Below are 16,238 nucleotides of genomic sequence, written 5' to 3'. Positions count from 1 at the left end.
AACTGCCCCGATTTTGTTATTCAGGGAGACACTGCTTTGGGAAAGATCCCTGGTGTGCTCCTTTACTTGTTCCAAGTAAAACCTTTCCTTTTCCTATTCTTTGGCATGGCTGTGTATTTTGGCTTGACATTACCAAGAGGCAAACCCAGTTCTGGGTAACAAAATGTTTACACAATACTTAGTATACATACTTTATATTTTTTCTCTATTTTATTCATATTGTATCCCAGTGCAACAATAATGCACACAGATGCCAAATAAAGATTTCTTGAGTGAATGAATAAATTAAATGGGTTCTTACCATATTGTCAGAATTGGTTGGAGAGAAACAGAGGAATAACATACAGATAAGTAAGTAGATTGTGTGTAAAGTGTGTTAGATACTAAAAGTGTCAAGAAGAGAAAATGGAGCAGTGAAAGAGAATAAGGAATATTTTTTAGGGCAGGGTTCTTGAAATTTTAAGTAGGTTGGCTGTGGAAAAGACTCAAGAAAAGATGACTTTTGGGTTAAGAACCGAAGGAAGTCAGAGAGCAAGGTAGACGGAATAAAAGCAATGCAAAGTCCTTGAAGTGAGGGCTTTGCTAGGTGTGTTCCAGAAACAGCAAGGCGGCCAGTATGTCTCGAGTAGAGAAGACGAAGGAGAACACGGTGGTAGATAAATTTGGAGAGGTAATAAAGAACCACAGAGGCTTTCTACATCCTAGTGCTTAGGACTTCTACTTGTATTGTAAGTGAGAAGAGAAGCCATTGGAGGGTTTGAGCAGAGGAGTGATGAGATCTAACTTTGTTTTTAATAGAGCAGATTCAGGGAGAGTAGGAGGGCTATTGCAAAATCCACAAATAGATGATGGTGACTTAGAACAGGATGAGAACGGGATGGTGCAGTGAGGAAGTTAAGAATAAAATTCTGCTATAGGTTTACTTTTTTCTAAGTCTGAAACATTTCATTTTATGGTGGTGTCATTTATTTAGCCCATTCCCTTAATGCTGGACAATTCGACCTTTCCACTGCTTTTTATTTTTTTCAACGTTTATTTATTTTTGGGACAGAGAGAGACAGAGCATGAACGGGGGAGGGGCAGAGAGAGAGGGAGACACAGAATCGGAAACAGGCTCCAGGCTCTGAGCCATCAGCCCAGAGCCTGACGCGGGGCTCGAACTCACAGACCGCGAGATCGTGACCTGGCTGAAGTCGGACGCTTAACCGACTGCGCCACCCAGGCGCCCCTCCACTGCTTTTTAAACATTTTGATGAAAATTGTCATCTGTGCACAAACAAGCACTTTTCACATTATTTCCTTAGAATAAATTATTAGAAATTAGATTGATGGGAAATTATATGTGTATGTTTTTTTAATATTTTTGATTCCTATAGCCAGAATGCTGTCTTGGAAGAATTACCAGTATTCTTTCCACCAGCAATAATCTGAGTATTTACATCTTTTAATATATTGTTCTGATATACAGTGTATGTTTAACTTTTTACAAATCCCAGATCCTGACAATAAGGAGAATTTTTCTTTAATTTTAAAAAGCACTACTCAATTTCAACTTTTATCTTCTCTTAGGTTACAGTTCCTCTGAGTCATCTCATCAATGCCTTCCATTCACCAAAAAACACACCTATTTCTGTCAGTGCATCAGCTTCACAAAACCAGCATCGAGATGTAGTTCCTGAGCATGAGTCTCCTGGCAATGAGGTAATAGTTTTTACCCTGATTGTATGAGAAACAGCTTTTTTGATTTAGTATGTTGTAAACATGCCTGAAATGTCTACGTTTAGGCATTTGTAACAAGGTGATTTCTGTCTTCAGCTTAATCTCCTTTATGAATAAAGATGTCTAATTCTGGTTTTATTGTACATATGGAAAAGTTATGTTGTCCTATTCTTTACAATTTAATTTATTAAAAATTTCATGTGGGGGCGCCTGGGTGGCGCAGTCGGTTAAGCATCCGACTTCAGCCAGGTCACGATCTCGCGGTCTGTGAGTTCGAGCCCCGCGTCAGGCTCTGGGCTGATGGCTCAGAGCCTGGAGCCTGTTTCCGATTCTGTGTCTCCCTCTCTCTCTGCCCCTCCCCCGTTCATGCTCTCTCTCTGTCCCAAAAATAAATAAACGTTGAAAAAAAAAATTAAAAAAAAAAATTTCATGTGGCAGGGGTACCTACCTTGCTTAGTTGGAAGAACATGTGATTCTTAATCTTAGGGTTGTAAGTTCGAGTCCCGCGTTGGACATGGAGCCTACTTTTAAAAAAAACAAAATCATGGGGCACCTGGGTGGCTCCGTCAGTTAAGGGTCCAACTTCATCTCAGGTCATGATCTCAGGGTTCGTGGGTTTGGGCCCCACATTGGACTCTGTGCTGACAGCTGAGCCTGGAGCCTGCTTTGAAATCTCTGTCTCTCTCTGTCTCTCTCTCTCTCTCTCTCTCTTTCTCTCTCTTTCTCTGTCTTTCAAAAATAAAATAAAACATTAAAAAAAAAATTCATGTGGAAGTGTATTTAGTATTCACTTCCTAGATTGCTAATTGTGTGATACCATTTAGATATTTTGTGTTGCTCCAGCAGTAGTAGTGAACCCACAATTAACTGACCGTAATTGCCTCCCAAGTCTCAACGAAGGTAGAATAGTAAGAAGTTACCATCTGCTGCCTTACAGGAGATTTCAGTGTAATTGAACGGTTAGAATACAGGGACCTGAAAGTGAAATGGATAAGCTATGAAACTACTTTTTGGTGTTCAGAGAATTATAAAATCAGTGTTTCCTAGGATACAGGGAATTTCCAGCCTAGAAACCTTTGTGTTCACAAGGTTTATTAATAAGGTAGGTGCATGTAGTTCTGCACACATTTTTCACAGAAAACATTATACTCTGTAGTTAAATTTCCTAAAAACCTTTTTAATCCGTAAATAACTTATGTTCTTAGTCCTGATATCAGAGGCTTTGGCAAAGGGCAGATAAAATGTTCACTCTTGGAAGGGGTGGGGGGGGGGGGTTGGGAATCAGTCTTAAGATAAAATTTTAATTAGATGGAAAATTTGTATTCAACATCTTTATGCTTTCCTTTTATAATATTTACCTAATTCCTATTGCTTCTTCTAGGGAGTCCATTGTCTTTGCTACTGTGGTGATACCCTTCTCCTAAATTACAGTCCCAGAGAGCCTGCCTGATGAAAATACCACATGTATCAAAATTGCTGCATATAGCAATATTATGTTCATTTTAGAAATTTTGGAAAATACTGTGTAGGTAGAAGAAATAAAATTCACCTATGATCCTGTTCCCCAGAGATAATGCTGTTAACATTTTGTATTTATATCACATGTCTCTTTTGTACTTTTTTATTTTATAATTGGATCATACTGCATATGCTGATTTAGATACTGCTTTGTTAATTTAATAGTCATTATGAACTTGTTATGCCATACATTTTTTGTATTTTTAAATGACTTCAGAACGTTCATTGTATGATATCCCATTTTTGGATATTGTTCCCAATTTTTTGTTGCTATAAACATTACAACTTTTACTGTTTGTGTTGCTAAATCTTTGACTATTTCATTAAGTGAAATTGCTAGGTCAGGAGCTTAAAAAGTAGCTAAATTCTGGAAGCCAGTGTTGAGGTTATGAGTAATGGTCTCAGATATAGAATTGGCTTCTTAATCTCTGATACGCCCTCATTATTCCTATTGTTCATCTTTAGTGAACTTTATTACTGTACAGAAGCCATTTTCTTTCTCCTTAAGCATCCTACCTCATCTCTAATTTCATCTCTACCTTTGCTGTGCAATTGGCTTTGCTTTCATCAAGTCTTGCTCATCCAAATATACACTCTACAATGCAGGTATTAGAACCTTCCTTTCAACTTCCTTCAAGCTACTGACTTATTTTCCCTTTGCTTTCAGACTTCTTGAAATAACAGTCTGAACATGTAACTACTTGCTAAACTTCTATTCACACTGTAACTCATCATAGTTTGGCTACTACTTGTACCATTTTACAGACTTTGCTAAAGTCAGTTGATTTCCTTTGTGCTAAATGTAGGCCTCTAAAAAAAATCTATCTTACTCAACTTTTCCTGAGCATTTAATCTTACTGAACATTTACTGCTTTCAAAATACTCCTGGGGCGCCTGGGTAGTTCAGTCATTTAAGTCTCCCGACTGTTGATTTCCACTCAGGTCATGATCTCAGGATTCATGAAATTGAGTCACGCAGAGGCTGCTTGGAATTCTCCTTCCCTCAAAGATTCGAAATACTCCCTTGAATTGAGTGATGTTGCATTGATGATGGTGTTTTCTCTTTCTGTTTTGCTGGCTTGTCTTTTTTTGCCAGCCCCGTAAATATTTGGCGTGCATTTATCCTTGATCTAATTTTTGTTATGCACGTTCTTCTAAGTTATGTTACCCATTTTCATATCTTCACCTAACATCTAGATCTATATAATTATATATATGCTGATGACTTCCAAACATGTCTCCAACCCCAAATTCTCTTTAAATCTTTGAAGTAATTTATTTAGTGCTTTGTTAAAATAACCCCCCATCCCCCCCGGAGAATTTCAGGGATCTCAAAATTAAGATGTCCAGAACTCAGCTACTCTCAAATTCTAGTATATTTGAGATTACAGTGGATTTAGCACCTTTTTGTCAGGGATTCCAATCAGGAAAGAGAAACCATATAGTCAATTGAGCAGTAAAAGTTTAATGTAAAAAATTAGTGTAATTTTGTAGTTTAATATTTTTTTTTAACGTTTTTATTTATTTTTGGGACAGAGAGAGACAGAGCATGAACAGGGGAGGGGCAGAGAGAGAGGGAGACACAGAATCGGAAACAGGCTCCAGGCTCTGAGCCATCAGCCCAGAGCCTGACGCGGGGCTCGAACTCACGGACCACGAGATCGTGACCTGGCTGAAGTCGGACGCTTAACCGACTGCGCCACCCAGGCGCCCCTGTAGTTTAATATTTTTAAAACCCTGTTTTTATATGGGATGGGAGTAACTAGGGGTTGGCTAATAATAAGTAAACTAAAATATACAGGACAAGCAGATTTAAGGTGTGGCTAATACTCCTAGGACTGAGATAGAGCATCATGGGAAGAGTTCTCCACCCACAGACTGCTGTCCTGACCTGGTTGGAAGAGGGCATGGCCTTGGCTCACTGAATGGCAGAGAAGTCACTGGTGTCATGCTAGCTGCACTTGATGGAAGTTGCCATCTAGGCAGGGAAAGCTGTTCATGGGGATGTCTCTTACTAAAAAAGCTGCAAGGTACTGTACTGCTGGCCACTGTTTACTGTAGGAGCCAAGTTTTGGAGAAGCTATACAAGTGGCTGCCAGATGCTAGAGAAACAATGGGTGTTACAGACAGGAGCCTGCTGAATGAGCACACCGGAACCAGGGACAAAAACACTCCTACAGTGTCTCCAGTGGTCTCTACTGACAAAGCTTCACATTGTCCCAGATGGCAAAGAAAAAATATTTAAAGAGCCCAGATCATTGTTCATGGAGCCGAAAAAGGATGAAGAGGTGTTAGGAGACAGTAAAATGATAACTAGCACATCCATCCAGAACCCTTCTCCCTCTCAATCATTATACTTCATTGGTTTCTCCAAGTATCTATTATTTATGATTGTTATTTCCATCTTTAGTTAGAGCTTGGTTCAGGCACATACCATTTTTCTCTTGTTCCATCAGCCTTTCTTCAATTCTTTTCTCCATCAGCCTTTTCTTACCCAGTTTATTATCTTTATCTTCTATTTTCTTGGTATAAAACAAAACTAATCATATTAGCTATAGAATTAAATTCAGACAAGGCTCTTTACAACTTGACCATAACCTGCCTGTCTTCCTTCCTTCCTTCCTCTCTTTCTTTCTCTTTCTCTTTTTCTTTTTTCTTAAAAAGATTTTAAGTACAGCCCTGAGATCAACAGTTACATGCTCCACCAACTGAGCCAGCCAGGTGCCCCATAGCCCATCTTTCTAGTTCATTCTTCCATCACTGATCTTTGGACTACACCTCAAACATCCAGGCCCTTTTATGGTAGTTTGTTTGCCTTTACCCCAAGACTCACCTTCATTTTGCAAATTAGGTGTTAACCTCAGTGAAGCTTGTCTGACTTAGGAAATTGGTTACTCTGTGTTTTCTTACTACTTTTTGTTTTAAAAGTCTCTGTAAAGCAGTTACTATGTTGTATGATAATTGCTATGTTTATATGCATCTTATTTCTCTTTACATTCCAGGGACCTGACAGCCAATAAGTAAGGGAAATAATTTTAAGTTAAGAATCTCCACTTCCCTTTTGAAGTCTTTGTATTGTAAATAGACTTTTTGGCTTCCCGTTTTTTAAAAGGTGACTTCTGAAAAGTAGCTTTTGAGTATTGTAGTCTTTTTGTTTTCATTGTAATAATATCCTTTATGTTGTATAGCTTTTAGTAGTTTAAAGAGCACTTTTTTTTTAAGTTAATTTTTTTTTTTAATTTTTTTTTTCAACGTTTATTTATTTTTGGGACAGAGAGAGACAGAGCATGAATGGGGGAGGGGCAGAGAGAAAGGGAGACACAGAATCAGAAACAGGCTCCAGGCTCCGAGCCATCAGCCCAGAGCCTGACGCGGGGCTCGAACCCACGGACCGCGAGATCGTGACCTGGCTGAAGTCGGACGCTTAACCGACTGCGCCACCCAGGCACCCCTAAGTTAATTTTTGAGAGAGCAGGCGTGGGCATGTGAGCAGGGAAGGGGCAGAGAGAGAGAATTGCAAGCAGGCTCCATGCTGTCAGTGCAAAGCCTGATGCAGGGCTCGATCTCATGAACTATGAGATCATGACCTGAGCTGAAATCAAGAGTTGGATGCTTAACAGATGGAGAACAGACACATAAGAAAATGCTCAACATCACTCATCATCAGGGAAATACAAATCAAAACCACAATGAGATACCACCTTACACCTGTCAGAATGGCTAACATTAACAACTCAGGCAACAACAGATGTTGGCAAGGGTGTGGAGAAAAAGGATCTCTTTTGCCCTGCTGGTGGGAATGCAAACTGTTGCAGCCACTCTGGGAAACAGTATGGAGGTTCCTCAAAAAATTAAAAATAGAACTACTCTACGACCCAGAAATTGCACTGCTAGGTATTTAACCAAGAGATACAGGTGTGCTGTTTCAAAGGGGCACACACACACCCTAATGTTTATAGCTGTGCTGTTGACAATAGCCAAACTATGGAAAGAGCTCAAATGTTCATTAACGGATGAATGGATAAAGAAGATGAAGAAGATGTGGTGTGTGTGTGTGTGTGTGTGTGTGTACACACACACACACACACACACACACACACACACACACACACACTGGAGTATTGGCAATCAAAAAGAATGAAATCTTGCCATTTGCAACTATGTAGATAGAACTGGAGGGTTATTATGCTAAGCAAAATTAGGGACAAATATATGACTTCACCCATATGAGGAATTTAAGATACTAAAGAGATGAACATAAGGGAAGGGAAGCAAAAAGAATATAAAAACAGGGAGGGGGACGAAACCTAAGAGACTCTTAAATATAGAGAGCAAACAGGGTTGCTGACTGGCTTGTGGGAGGAGGGATGAGCTAAATGGGTAAGGGGCACTAAGGAATCTACTCCTGAAATCGTTGTTGCCCAGTATGCTAACTAACTTGGATGTAAATTAAACAATAAAAAAAAAAAAAAAGTTGGATGCTGAACTGGCTGAGCCACCCAGGGGCCCCAGTAGTTTAAAGAGCACGTTTAAATATTTTCCTTCATCATGCCTTTGACTATCTTCCTATGTATGTTAGGATATGTCAGATGACCAAGGCATGATCTTTTCTGTTCATCCATACCATCTTGTGAAGTAGGCATATTTCATCGTCATTTTACTAATGAGGAAATGGATTTTAAGAATATGAATGACTTGTCAGGGCGCCTGGGTGGTTCAGTTGGTTAAGCATCCAACCTTGGCTCAGGTCATGATCTCTCAGTTCGTGAGTTCAGGCCCCGACTTGGGCTCTGTGACAGCTCAGAGCCTGAAGCCTGCTTCAGATTCTGTCTTCCTCTCTCTTTGCCGCTCTCCTGCTCGTGCGCTGTATGTCTCTCTCAAAAATAAACATGAAAAAAATTAAAAAGGAATATGAATGACTTGTCACACAGCTAGTAAGTGACAAACGCCTGGACATCAATCCAGAGCTATATAATCCATCGATCTAACTTTATTTTTTGTGCATGCAACTTTATGTATCTAACTTCACCTCAGACATCAGAAGCTGATACTTGGGCTATTTATTTTTGCTTTCCTTGCTTGAACTTTCAGGTGTCTGAGGCTTGTAATTGTTACTTGTCTTTAATGTCTGCTTGACAGTTTCCATGGACAAGAAAATAACTCCTATCCAATCTGTAGTTAGTTTAGAACTGTTGTAATGTGACTTTATTTTCTTGCCTGGTTTTCATACATTTTTCACTTTGTTCATTGTCCCTCCTTATTAGAAGTTAGATATGGGTAACTATAGAACTTCTCAGTTCGAAGAAGGATCTCGGCAATGAGGCCAGGGGAATGAGATGTCCTCTGGTAACGGCATACTCTTTTTTTTTTTTTTTTTTTAAATCAAATGGGCTTTTGTTTATTAGAGACTGGAGGAGGCTTTAAATGTCCATAACTTCACAATACTATTGGAAATGTGATATTTTTAACCTTTGTCAAACTTCATGTGACTGACCTCCATAAAGCTAGAACTATAAAAATATTTGTACCAATTTAGTTTTTAAATATGAGAAAAGAGGAATCAATATATTTGTTACATTTAAAAAATTCATATTATTTCAACTGATAAGAACTCTTTGGTTAAATATCTTGATGATAATGCAGTCTTGGTGACTCAATCCTTTACAGCCTGTACTTAATTTAAGAGACCTTGGATTATCTGAATTAAAAATTGGACAGATTGATCAACTGGTAGACAATCTACTTCCTGGATTTTGTAAAGGCAAGAGCATTTCTTCCCATTGGCATACATCTTATGTCTCTGCACAGTCCTTCTTTGAAAATAAATATGGTAAGTTAGTCTGTTTTTTGTTCCAATTTAAGTAAGTGGTCGTAGTTATTAATAATTTAACAGGTAGCATTTATTCATTTTTAAAGTTGTTTGTTTATTTATTTATTTTGAGAGAGTCAGAGTGTGAACAGGGGAGGGGCAGGGGAGAGAATACCAAGCAGACTCCACGCTGTTAGTGCAGAGTCCTATGCAGGGCTCCAACCCACGAAACCGTGAGATCATGACCTGAGCAGAAACCGAGAGTAGGACACTTAACTGACTAAGCCACCCAAGTGCCCAACAGATAGCATTTGTTAATGTTTACTGTGTGTCAAGTTCTTTCCTGAGTTCATTTGTTCTTTCTTTTATAACTTTTCATACTGGAATAATTTTAGATTTATAGAAAATCTGCAAAACAGTACTGAGTTTCTATATATCCTTCAACTGCCTTCCCCTAATGTTAACTGCTTACTTAACCATGGTGCATTTGTCAAAACTGAGAAATGAACATTGGTACGGTACTTTTAACTATAGACTGTATTTAGACTTTACCAAATAAAGTTTAATTTTACTAAATTACTGGTTTTTCCATTAGGGTTCTTTATTTGTCCCAAGATGTAATATAGCATACAAAACAGATTTTAGAATAGTGGAGTATTGTTTTAATTTTAGGTGACAAACCTTTACTGGATTCCAGGTACTGTACTAATTTCTGAGAATACATTGAAGAAATAGTCCTGGTCCCTTTGTTTTATAGAATGTCTGTATATTTTCTTATTTAAATCTTGTAACAATCTGTTATTATAATGAGTGGGTAGTTCGTTAAAAGGATTTCCATTTCATAAATTTCTTTTTGGTTGATACTTGAACAGTGAATGTTAGACCTTATCAAAATACTTGTTTTAGGGTCACCTGGATGGCTCAGTTGGTTAAGCATCTGACTCTTGACTTCAGCTCAGGTCATGATCTCAGTGTTCATGAGATTGAGCCCCATGTCGGGCTCTGTGCTGACAACGTGGAGCCTACTTGGTATTCATATTTTCCTTCTCTCTCCCTCTCTCTCTCTCTCTCCCTCCCTCCCCACCCGCCCCTCTCTGCCCGTCCCTGCTCTGTTCCCTCTTTCTATCAAAATAAATTTTAAAAACTTGAAAAAAATACTTGTTTGGTATTTTAAAAACTTGAAAAAAAAATACTTGTTTTATATTGATGAAAGAACATATTTTTAAAAATCAGTACAAATTATAACACAAAAGTGCAGGTTTAAATAGTTTTGTGATAAAGGATTGATTTGAAGCTGTACATTGTATACACTTAATTCATTTACTAATTTTTCGTTGTTTTGCCTTTATTTCATATAAGAGTTGTGAGAAAAAGGTGAAGTTTTGGAGCCTGGGGGCTTGGACTAACAATCTGTCCTACCTCCTTCCTGAGAGACGTCTTGAAGCTTAGTGGTTAAGGGTGAGGAGTAGACCAGGATCAAACTCAGTCCTGAGACTGAGGAGCTGTGGCATTTCCCTTATTCCTCTAAACTGCTGTTTTCTCATGTGAAGCCTGGGGGAAAACTCCTTATCTCACTGTGTAGGATCAAATGAAATAATGAAAGTAGTTTACTTAGCCCAAACTACTTTATTCCTTGGCCCATAGTAAGTGTCCAGTAGAGTTAAATTTTTGTTACTATCATTGATGTATAGTAGTAGTATTATTACTATTGCTCTTTTGGCCTGTGTATTTACATTTCCTTTTAAAGTTGTGCCTCTTCCTGCCAGCTGTTTCTTGGCTTAGGCAGACAGAGGTATTAAGAAGGAGTTTGTTGATGTGACTATAGGATTCCTAGAAAAATCCCTGAACTCTTAATTGGGATATTGGGATAGATAAGAATCTGTTTCAATCGATGCTGTTTACTTTTTCCCTAGGCTCATGGATGTTAAGTAGGATGGGGCCCATTAGTGAACAGTAGGAGTTCCAAGGATCGCCAGAGTTTATGGCTTCCAGCTGTGGAAGGAACTGTCTTTGTACCCAATGACCTGAAGCTTTGAGAGAGAAAGATTACCGTGCTTCTGGTTTACAGTGTTTACTCATCACATTATTCATCTGAGTGTTTGAAATTGTCTCTAGGAAATAGCAGTTCTTTTCTCTACGTGCTTTTGACTAACAGTAACTTTAGCTAAACATACATACCTTTTCCCTTTTGGTTTGAATTTAATTTTATTGGCAGCCAGGGTCATCTGCCAGATAAAAAAGATAATCTAAGGGACAAGTGATAGACAGGATAGTGATGAAGAACTGTAATTAGATTAGTAGTGCTCTTAGAAACTCATACAAGCAGAGCCATATGAACAAATAAAAGGCTAAACTCATATTTTTATATTTCTAATATTTGGTAAAATTACTATAGTTCATGACTTCTTTTAGCTTGGTAACTAGAAAATTTGCTTTTTTCAATTTTCTTCCAGGTTACTTAGATATGTTTAGTACTTTACGTTCCTCTTGCCTGTATAGACAACATTCAAGAACTCTTAAAAGTATTTGTTCAGATCTTCAGTACTGGCCAGGTATGAAGCACCTGTATTTATTTTGAAAAACATAGTAGATTTATTCAATGGATTCTGATTTGTCTTTCTTAATCATATTAATGTTTATAAGCATTCATTTGTAGCTCACAATAAACTGATAGAGTATTTGGAATCAGTTAATTTGGGTATGTCCAGTATTTTTAATCTGGAAAATACATAATAGCTGAATTTTTAATGTGAGTGATAAGTGCCACAGTAAATCAACCTCTAGGGAACTTATCTACAGCTTTAAAATAATTAATAAGCACATTTGTTTACTTCCATATTTTTAAAATTTCATTTTCAAAATTGTTTCAATCCATTACAATGACAAAAAACAAATTTAATGAGGAAAAAGGGCAGCAGCAGAGGGGTTTCGTCCGTGGACCAGAAATTTGAGGACTTTCCATAGGGTATAAAATAGATGACCTCACATTGATAGCAAAATCAAATATGCATGCATTTATATTGATTTAATACCAGACACTAGTGGTTAAGTGTCAGGTGACAGTGATAATTATAAATGAAAACAACATATGTTACCTACCTTCATGGAACTTAGAATAGAGTGACACGAAATAGGTGTGTGCTGTTATTTCTAGTAGAACTTAGGAAAAACCCCAATTTCCAAGTCAATAATTGTGGGCTCTGGGATGATTCATAAACAGTTGAATCGAAAAATTCCCCAAAATGGGCCAGTCCCAGAAAGGGCTTGCAACTTTTAGGCTATAATTGGCAAAAGACACTTTTGTAATAAAGTGTGTGTGTGTGTGTGTGTGTGTGTGTGTGTGTAGAGAAGTCTGTCTCTGAAGATTGTGTTTGAGCATTGATGCCAAGGAGAGAAATAATGGACTTGAGTCATGCACTAAGGGAATCCTGCTCATTCATGAAAAGTCCATGTTTCATAGTATAAAGGCATTTACCACCTTGGTAGTTTTAAGAAAAACCTCTATTTACAATCAGTACCAATCACTGTATTCCCTTTACAATTACAAATGGATCAGCAAGAATCTCCACATGTTTGAGGAAAACTTACAGCATGAAAGAGATACCAAGTAGGGCACAGAGACCAGTAATCCTCTGAAGAAATGGTTAATGCAAAAGACAGAAGAATACTTAAGAAGGATGATACATTTTTAAATATTCATGGAAGACTTCTAAAAACTGAGCATGTATTAAAGTATGAAAAAATATCTTAATAAATTTTCAAAAAGTTAGTAACTCACAGGTCAGGTTCTCTGATCATATGATAAAATGGAAATCGTATAACAGGATACCTTAAAAGTGCCTAAAACAAAATTTCCTAAGTATGGAAATTTAAAAATACTTTTCTAAATGTCTTGTGGCTAAAGGGAAAGAAAAACAAATTATAGACAATTAGTAATGAACCACAAGGAAAATCAACATATCAAAATCTTTGAGTTGAAGACCTATTGATGCTGAGTGCATCGTATAATTTATTAGGAAATAAGAAAGATGGAAACTAAATTGATGAAACAATCATTCTGAGAATTTCTTTAAACGAATGTGAGAAATTGAAAAGTATAAAACATGAAATGAATACAACATCCAGGGGGTTTTAATTAAATGAAGAACAAATTTAATTTGAGAAAAAAAAAAGAATGGTCTGATTAAAAACAATGAGAAAATAATGTTAGAAGTGAAAAGTGGTAACAGCCACAGATAATGAAGATTTTAAACTTTTAAGAGTGTGTATAAATAAAAATATGTTGAAAAAATATCCAAGTTATAAATTAGCAGTATTGACCCAAGAAAAAAGATAAGACAATAACTATAAAATTTGAAAGAGTATTTTTCAAATATAATCCCACTGCCCCAGAGGAGGTAGGCTCAGATGGTTTTATGGTTGTGTTCTGTTTTCCAGGATCACCAGTTTCCTATTTTTTATAACTTTCTTAATAAAGAAAAAGGTAGAATAGGCTTCCCTGTTTATTCCACAAGATCGCAGATACTAAAATGTTAGCATAAAAAAGAATCCAATAGATCGATTTCACTTCATAATGTAAATACAGAAATCCTAAATGAAATCTGAAAAAGCAAGTACAGAAATTGCTATCAATATGATTGAGGAATACAAAAGTGATTCAATATTAGGAAGTATGTTAATTTATCATGTTAATTGATTAGAGAAGAAAAACTATTATTTTAGTGTATGAAAAAGACATGTAATATATTTTAATTGTTACACTTCTAGAATGTTGTAGAAAGCTAGAATAGAAAGTAAGTTTAAGGAAAGGGCAAAATTTTGATTGTTTTTGCTTACCAGGTAAGGTGCTTGCTTACTAGGAAACTTAAGAAAATCATCTGAAAAGCTACTCTGGTATCATATGAGATAAATGTCTCAAAATCAAGATCTTATATTCTAGCAGTAGGTTTTATTTATAGTTTTCTTCAAACCCAGCAAATCTTTTATCCTGACAAATATTCAACATAATGTACACATACATATGTATATATGTTGCCTGTGAAACTTTACTACTGAAGGAATCAAAGAGCTGAGTAAAATAAAATGAAAGAATGCCACAATCCTCTTTGAAAGGATTTTGTACTGTGACAGTTTTAATGTATGCCCAAATTTATTAATTCAGTGCAACCCCAATCAAAACCCTAAACACTTGCTATGAAAACCGAGAAGTTGATTTTAAACTTGGGCTTAGTAAAATGGGGTGCCTGGCTAGCTCAATCAGTAGAACATCCAACTCTTGATCTTGGGGTCATGAGTTCAAGAGATCACTTATAAATAAATAAAATAAACAAACGTGGGCCTAAACAAAAGGGGAATCGGATTCCCCCCCCTGCTTTTTTTTTTAAATAAGTTCCAAATAGGCAAAGGTCTGAACAAAAGAGTTAAAAGTCAGTAGATTCCTTTTAAAATCATAGTTCGGGGATGAGGCTCTCTAATCAAAACACAGTAACACAGTGAAGAAAACAAAAAGTTAAAAGATAAGGCTACATTAACTTTATAAAGTGTTACATCAAAAGACAAAGACATTAAAATAAATATTTCAAATATACATGACCTCAAGTTACTAAATATAACGTGCATTCTTTTACAAATGAAAATGGGAAGGGTCATGAGTGATCAATTTGCTAAAGAAATAAAATATTCAATGAAAGAAAAAAATTGTTTCTAAGTTTCCCCCCATAATCTTAAATGCAGATTAAAACAAGACCCTACTTTTTGCTTATCACACTTGTACAAATTAAAAACATTTATATTAACCTGGGTTGCACAGGATGTGGAGAAAAGAATACTCCTATTCATTGGTGGGTATATAAATCCATAACAGCCTTCTAGAGAGCAATTTCTTTTTTTTTTATTTTTTTTTTCAACGTTTATTTATTTTTGGGACAGAGAGAGACAGAGCATGAACGGGGGAGGGTCAGAGAGAGAGGGAGACACAGAATCGGAAACAGGCTCCTGGCTCTGAGCCATCAGCCCAGAGCCTGACGCGGGGCTCGAACTCACGGACCACGAGATCGTGACCTGGCTGAAGTCGGACGCTTAACCGACTGCGCCACCCAGGCGCCCCTAGAGAGCAATTTCTTAGTGTTAAATAATTCACACCTCACAGCTTCACATTAAGAATTTAGCCTACATTTGCTGAAAGATGATATGTACAAGAATTATAACTGCACCATTTTTACCAATAAGAAAACAGGAAACAACTGTCCATAGTAGAAAAGTAGTAGAATATTCAAATTGCTATACACTGAAAATTAGAAGAATGTTAACAGCCATTAAATTGAATGCATTGTCTGACCTGTTCTGAAAAATGTCCATGATATAGTGTTAAGTGAAAGAAGACAAAAAATTGTACACTATTTTTATAGAAAGAGCATGTGTTAAAACACATACAAGTGTAGTCATGAAATTGTTGAGTGGTTACTTCTGGGAAGTGGGATTGGGGTTTGAGGAATTAGACACTGACTTATATTTGATACTCATCAGTAGGTTTTTTTTTTTTAACATTTTAAAACTCTCAAAAAGTTGTAAACTTAACTTACAGATTAAACCCATTTTGATGACCTTAATTATTAGTATAGTGAAGCGTCAGGCAAAGAACTATGTTAAAAAATGAGATAGTAAAGTAGGATATACAGGCTTGGTGTTAGTTTCAAATCTTAGGCATTTTCCTTATAAAAATTTACAATGAGATACTATTTAAAAATTTAAATGTGATACTATTCTGTTCAGTTTTCATACAGTCTCGGGGTTTTAAAACTTTGAAATCAAGAACACGGCGTCTACAGTCCACCTCTGAAAGATTGGCAGAAACACAGCATATAGCGCCATCATTTGTAAAGGTAATTAGAACTCTTTTTTGTTTTTGAAAAAGCAATACATTTCAAATTATTAAAATGAGAACCTTCATTATCTGATTTCTTTTATTGGCCAACTGATTTTCTAAAGGATTAATAACCTGTGTTAAGTCATTATACCTACATCTTTTCTGAGTGCCAGTCATGTCTCTCCATTGGCCTGTTAGACATCTCCCTTTGTCCTTTTTCCTACCAACCTACACCTGCTTGTGTGTTCTCTGTGTTCATGAATAGCATCCACCCAAGCTAGAAACCTGATGATCAACTTTGATTTATTCATCTCTCTCCTCTCACGC

At 36.7% G+C, this 16,238-nt stretch overlaps 1 protein-coding gene across 1 annotated transcript in view; it reads left to right on the top strand.

Annotated features, from left to right (window-relative positions):
- YME1L1 (YME1 like 1 ATPase) overlaps positions 1-16,238 on the top strand; it is a 55,153-nt gene that overhangs the window by 8,169 nt on the left and 30,746 nt on the right. The window contains exons 2-5 of the mRNA XM_086714699.1: positions 1,570-1,701; positions 8,905-9,067; positions 11,500-11,598; positions 15,818-15,927. Coding sequence (XP_086570825.1) covers positions 1,570-1,701; positions 8,905-9,067; positions 11,500-11,598; positions 15,818-15,927 — 504 coding nt within the window. The remainder of the gene's footprint in view (positions 1-1,569; positions 1,702-8,904; positions 9,068-11,499; positions 11,599-15,817; positions 15,928-16,238) is intronic.

Source organism: Puma concolor, chromosome B4 (genome assembly GCF_028749965.1).
Source record: "Puma concolor isolate L17-30 chromosome B4, mPumCon1.1.hap2, whole genome shotgun sequence".
NCBI lineage: Eukaryota > Metazoa > Chordata > Mammalia > Carnivora > Felidae > Puma > Puma concolor.
Note: the sequence above shows the minus strand (reverse complement) of the source record. Positions and strands in the feature narration are given on the sequence as shown.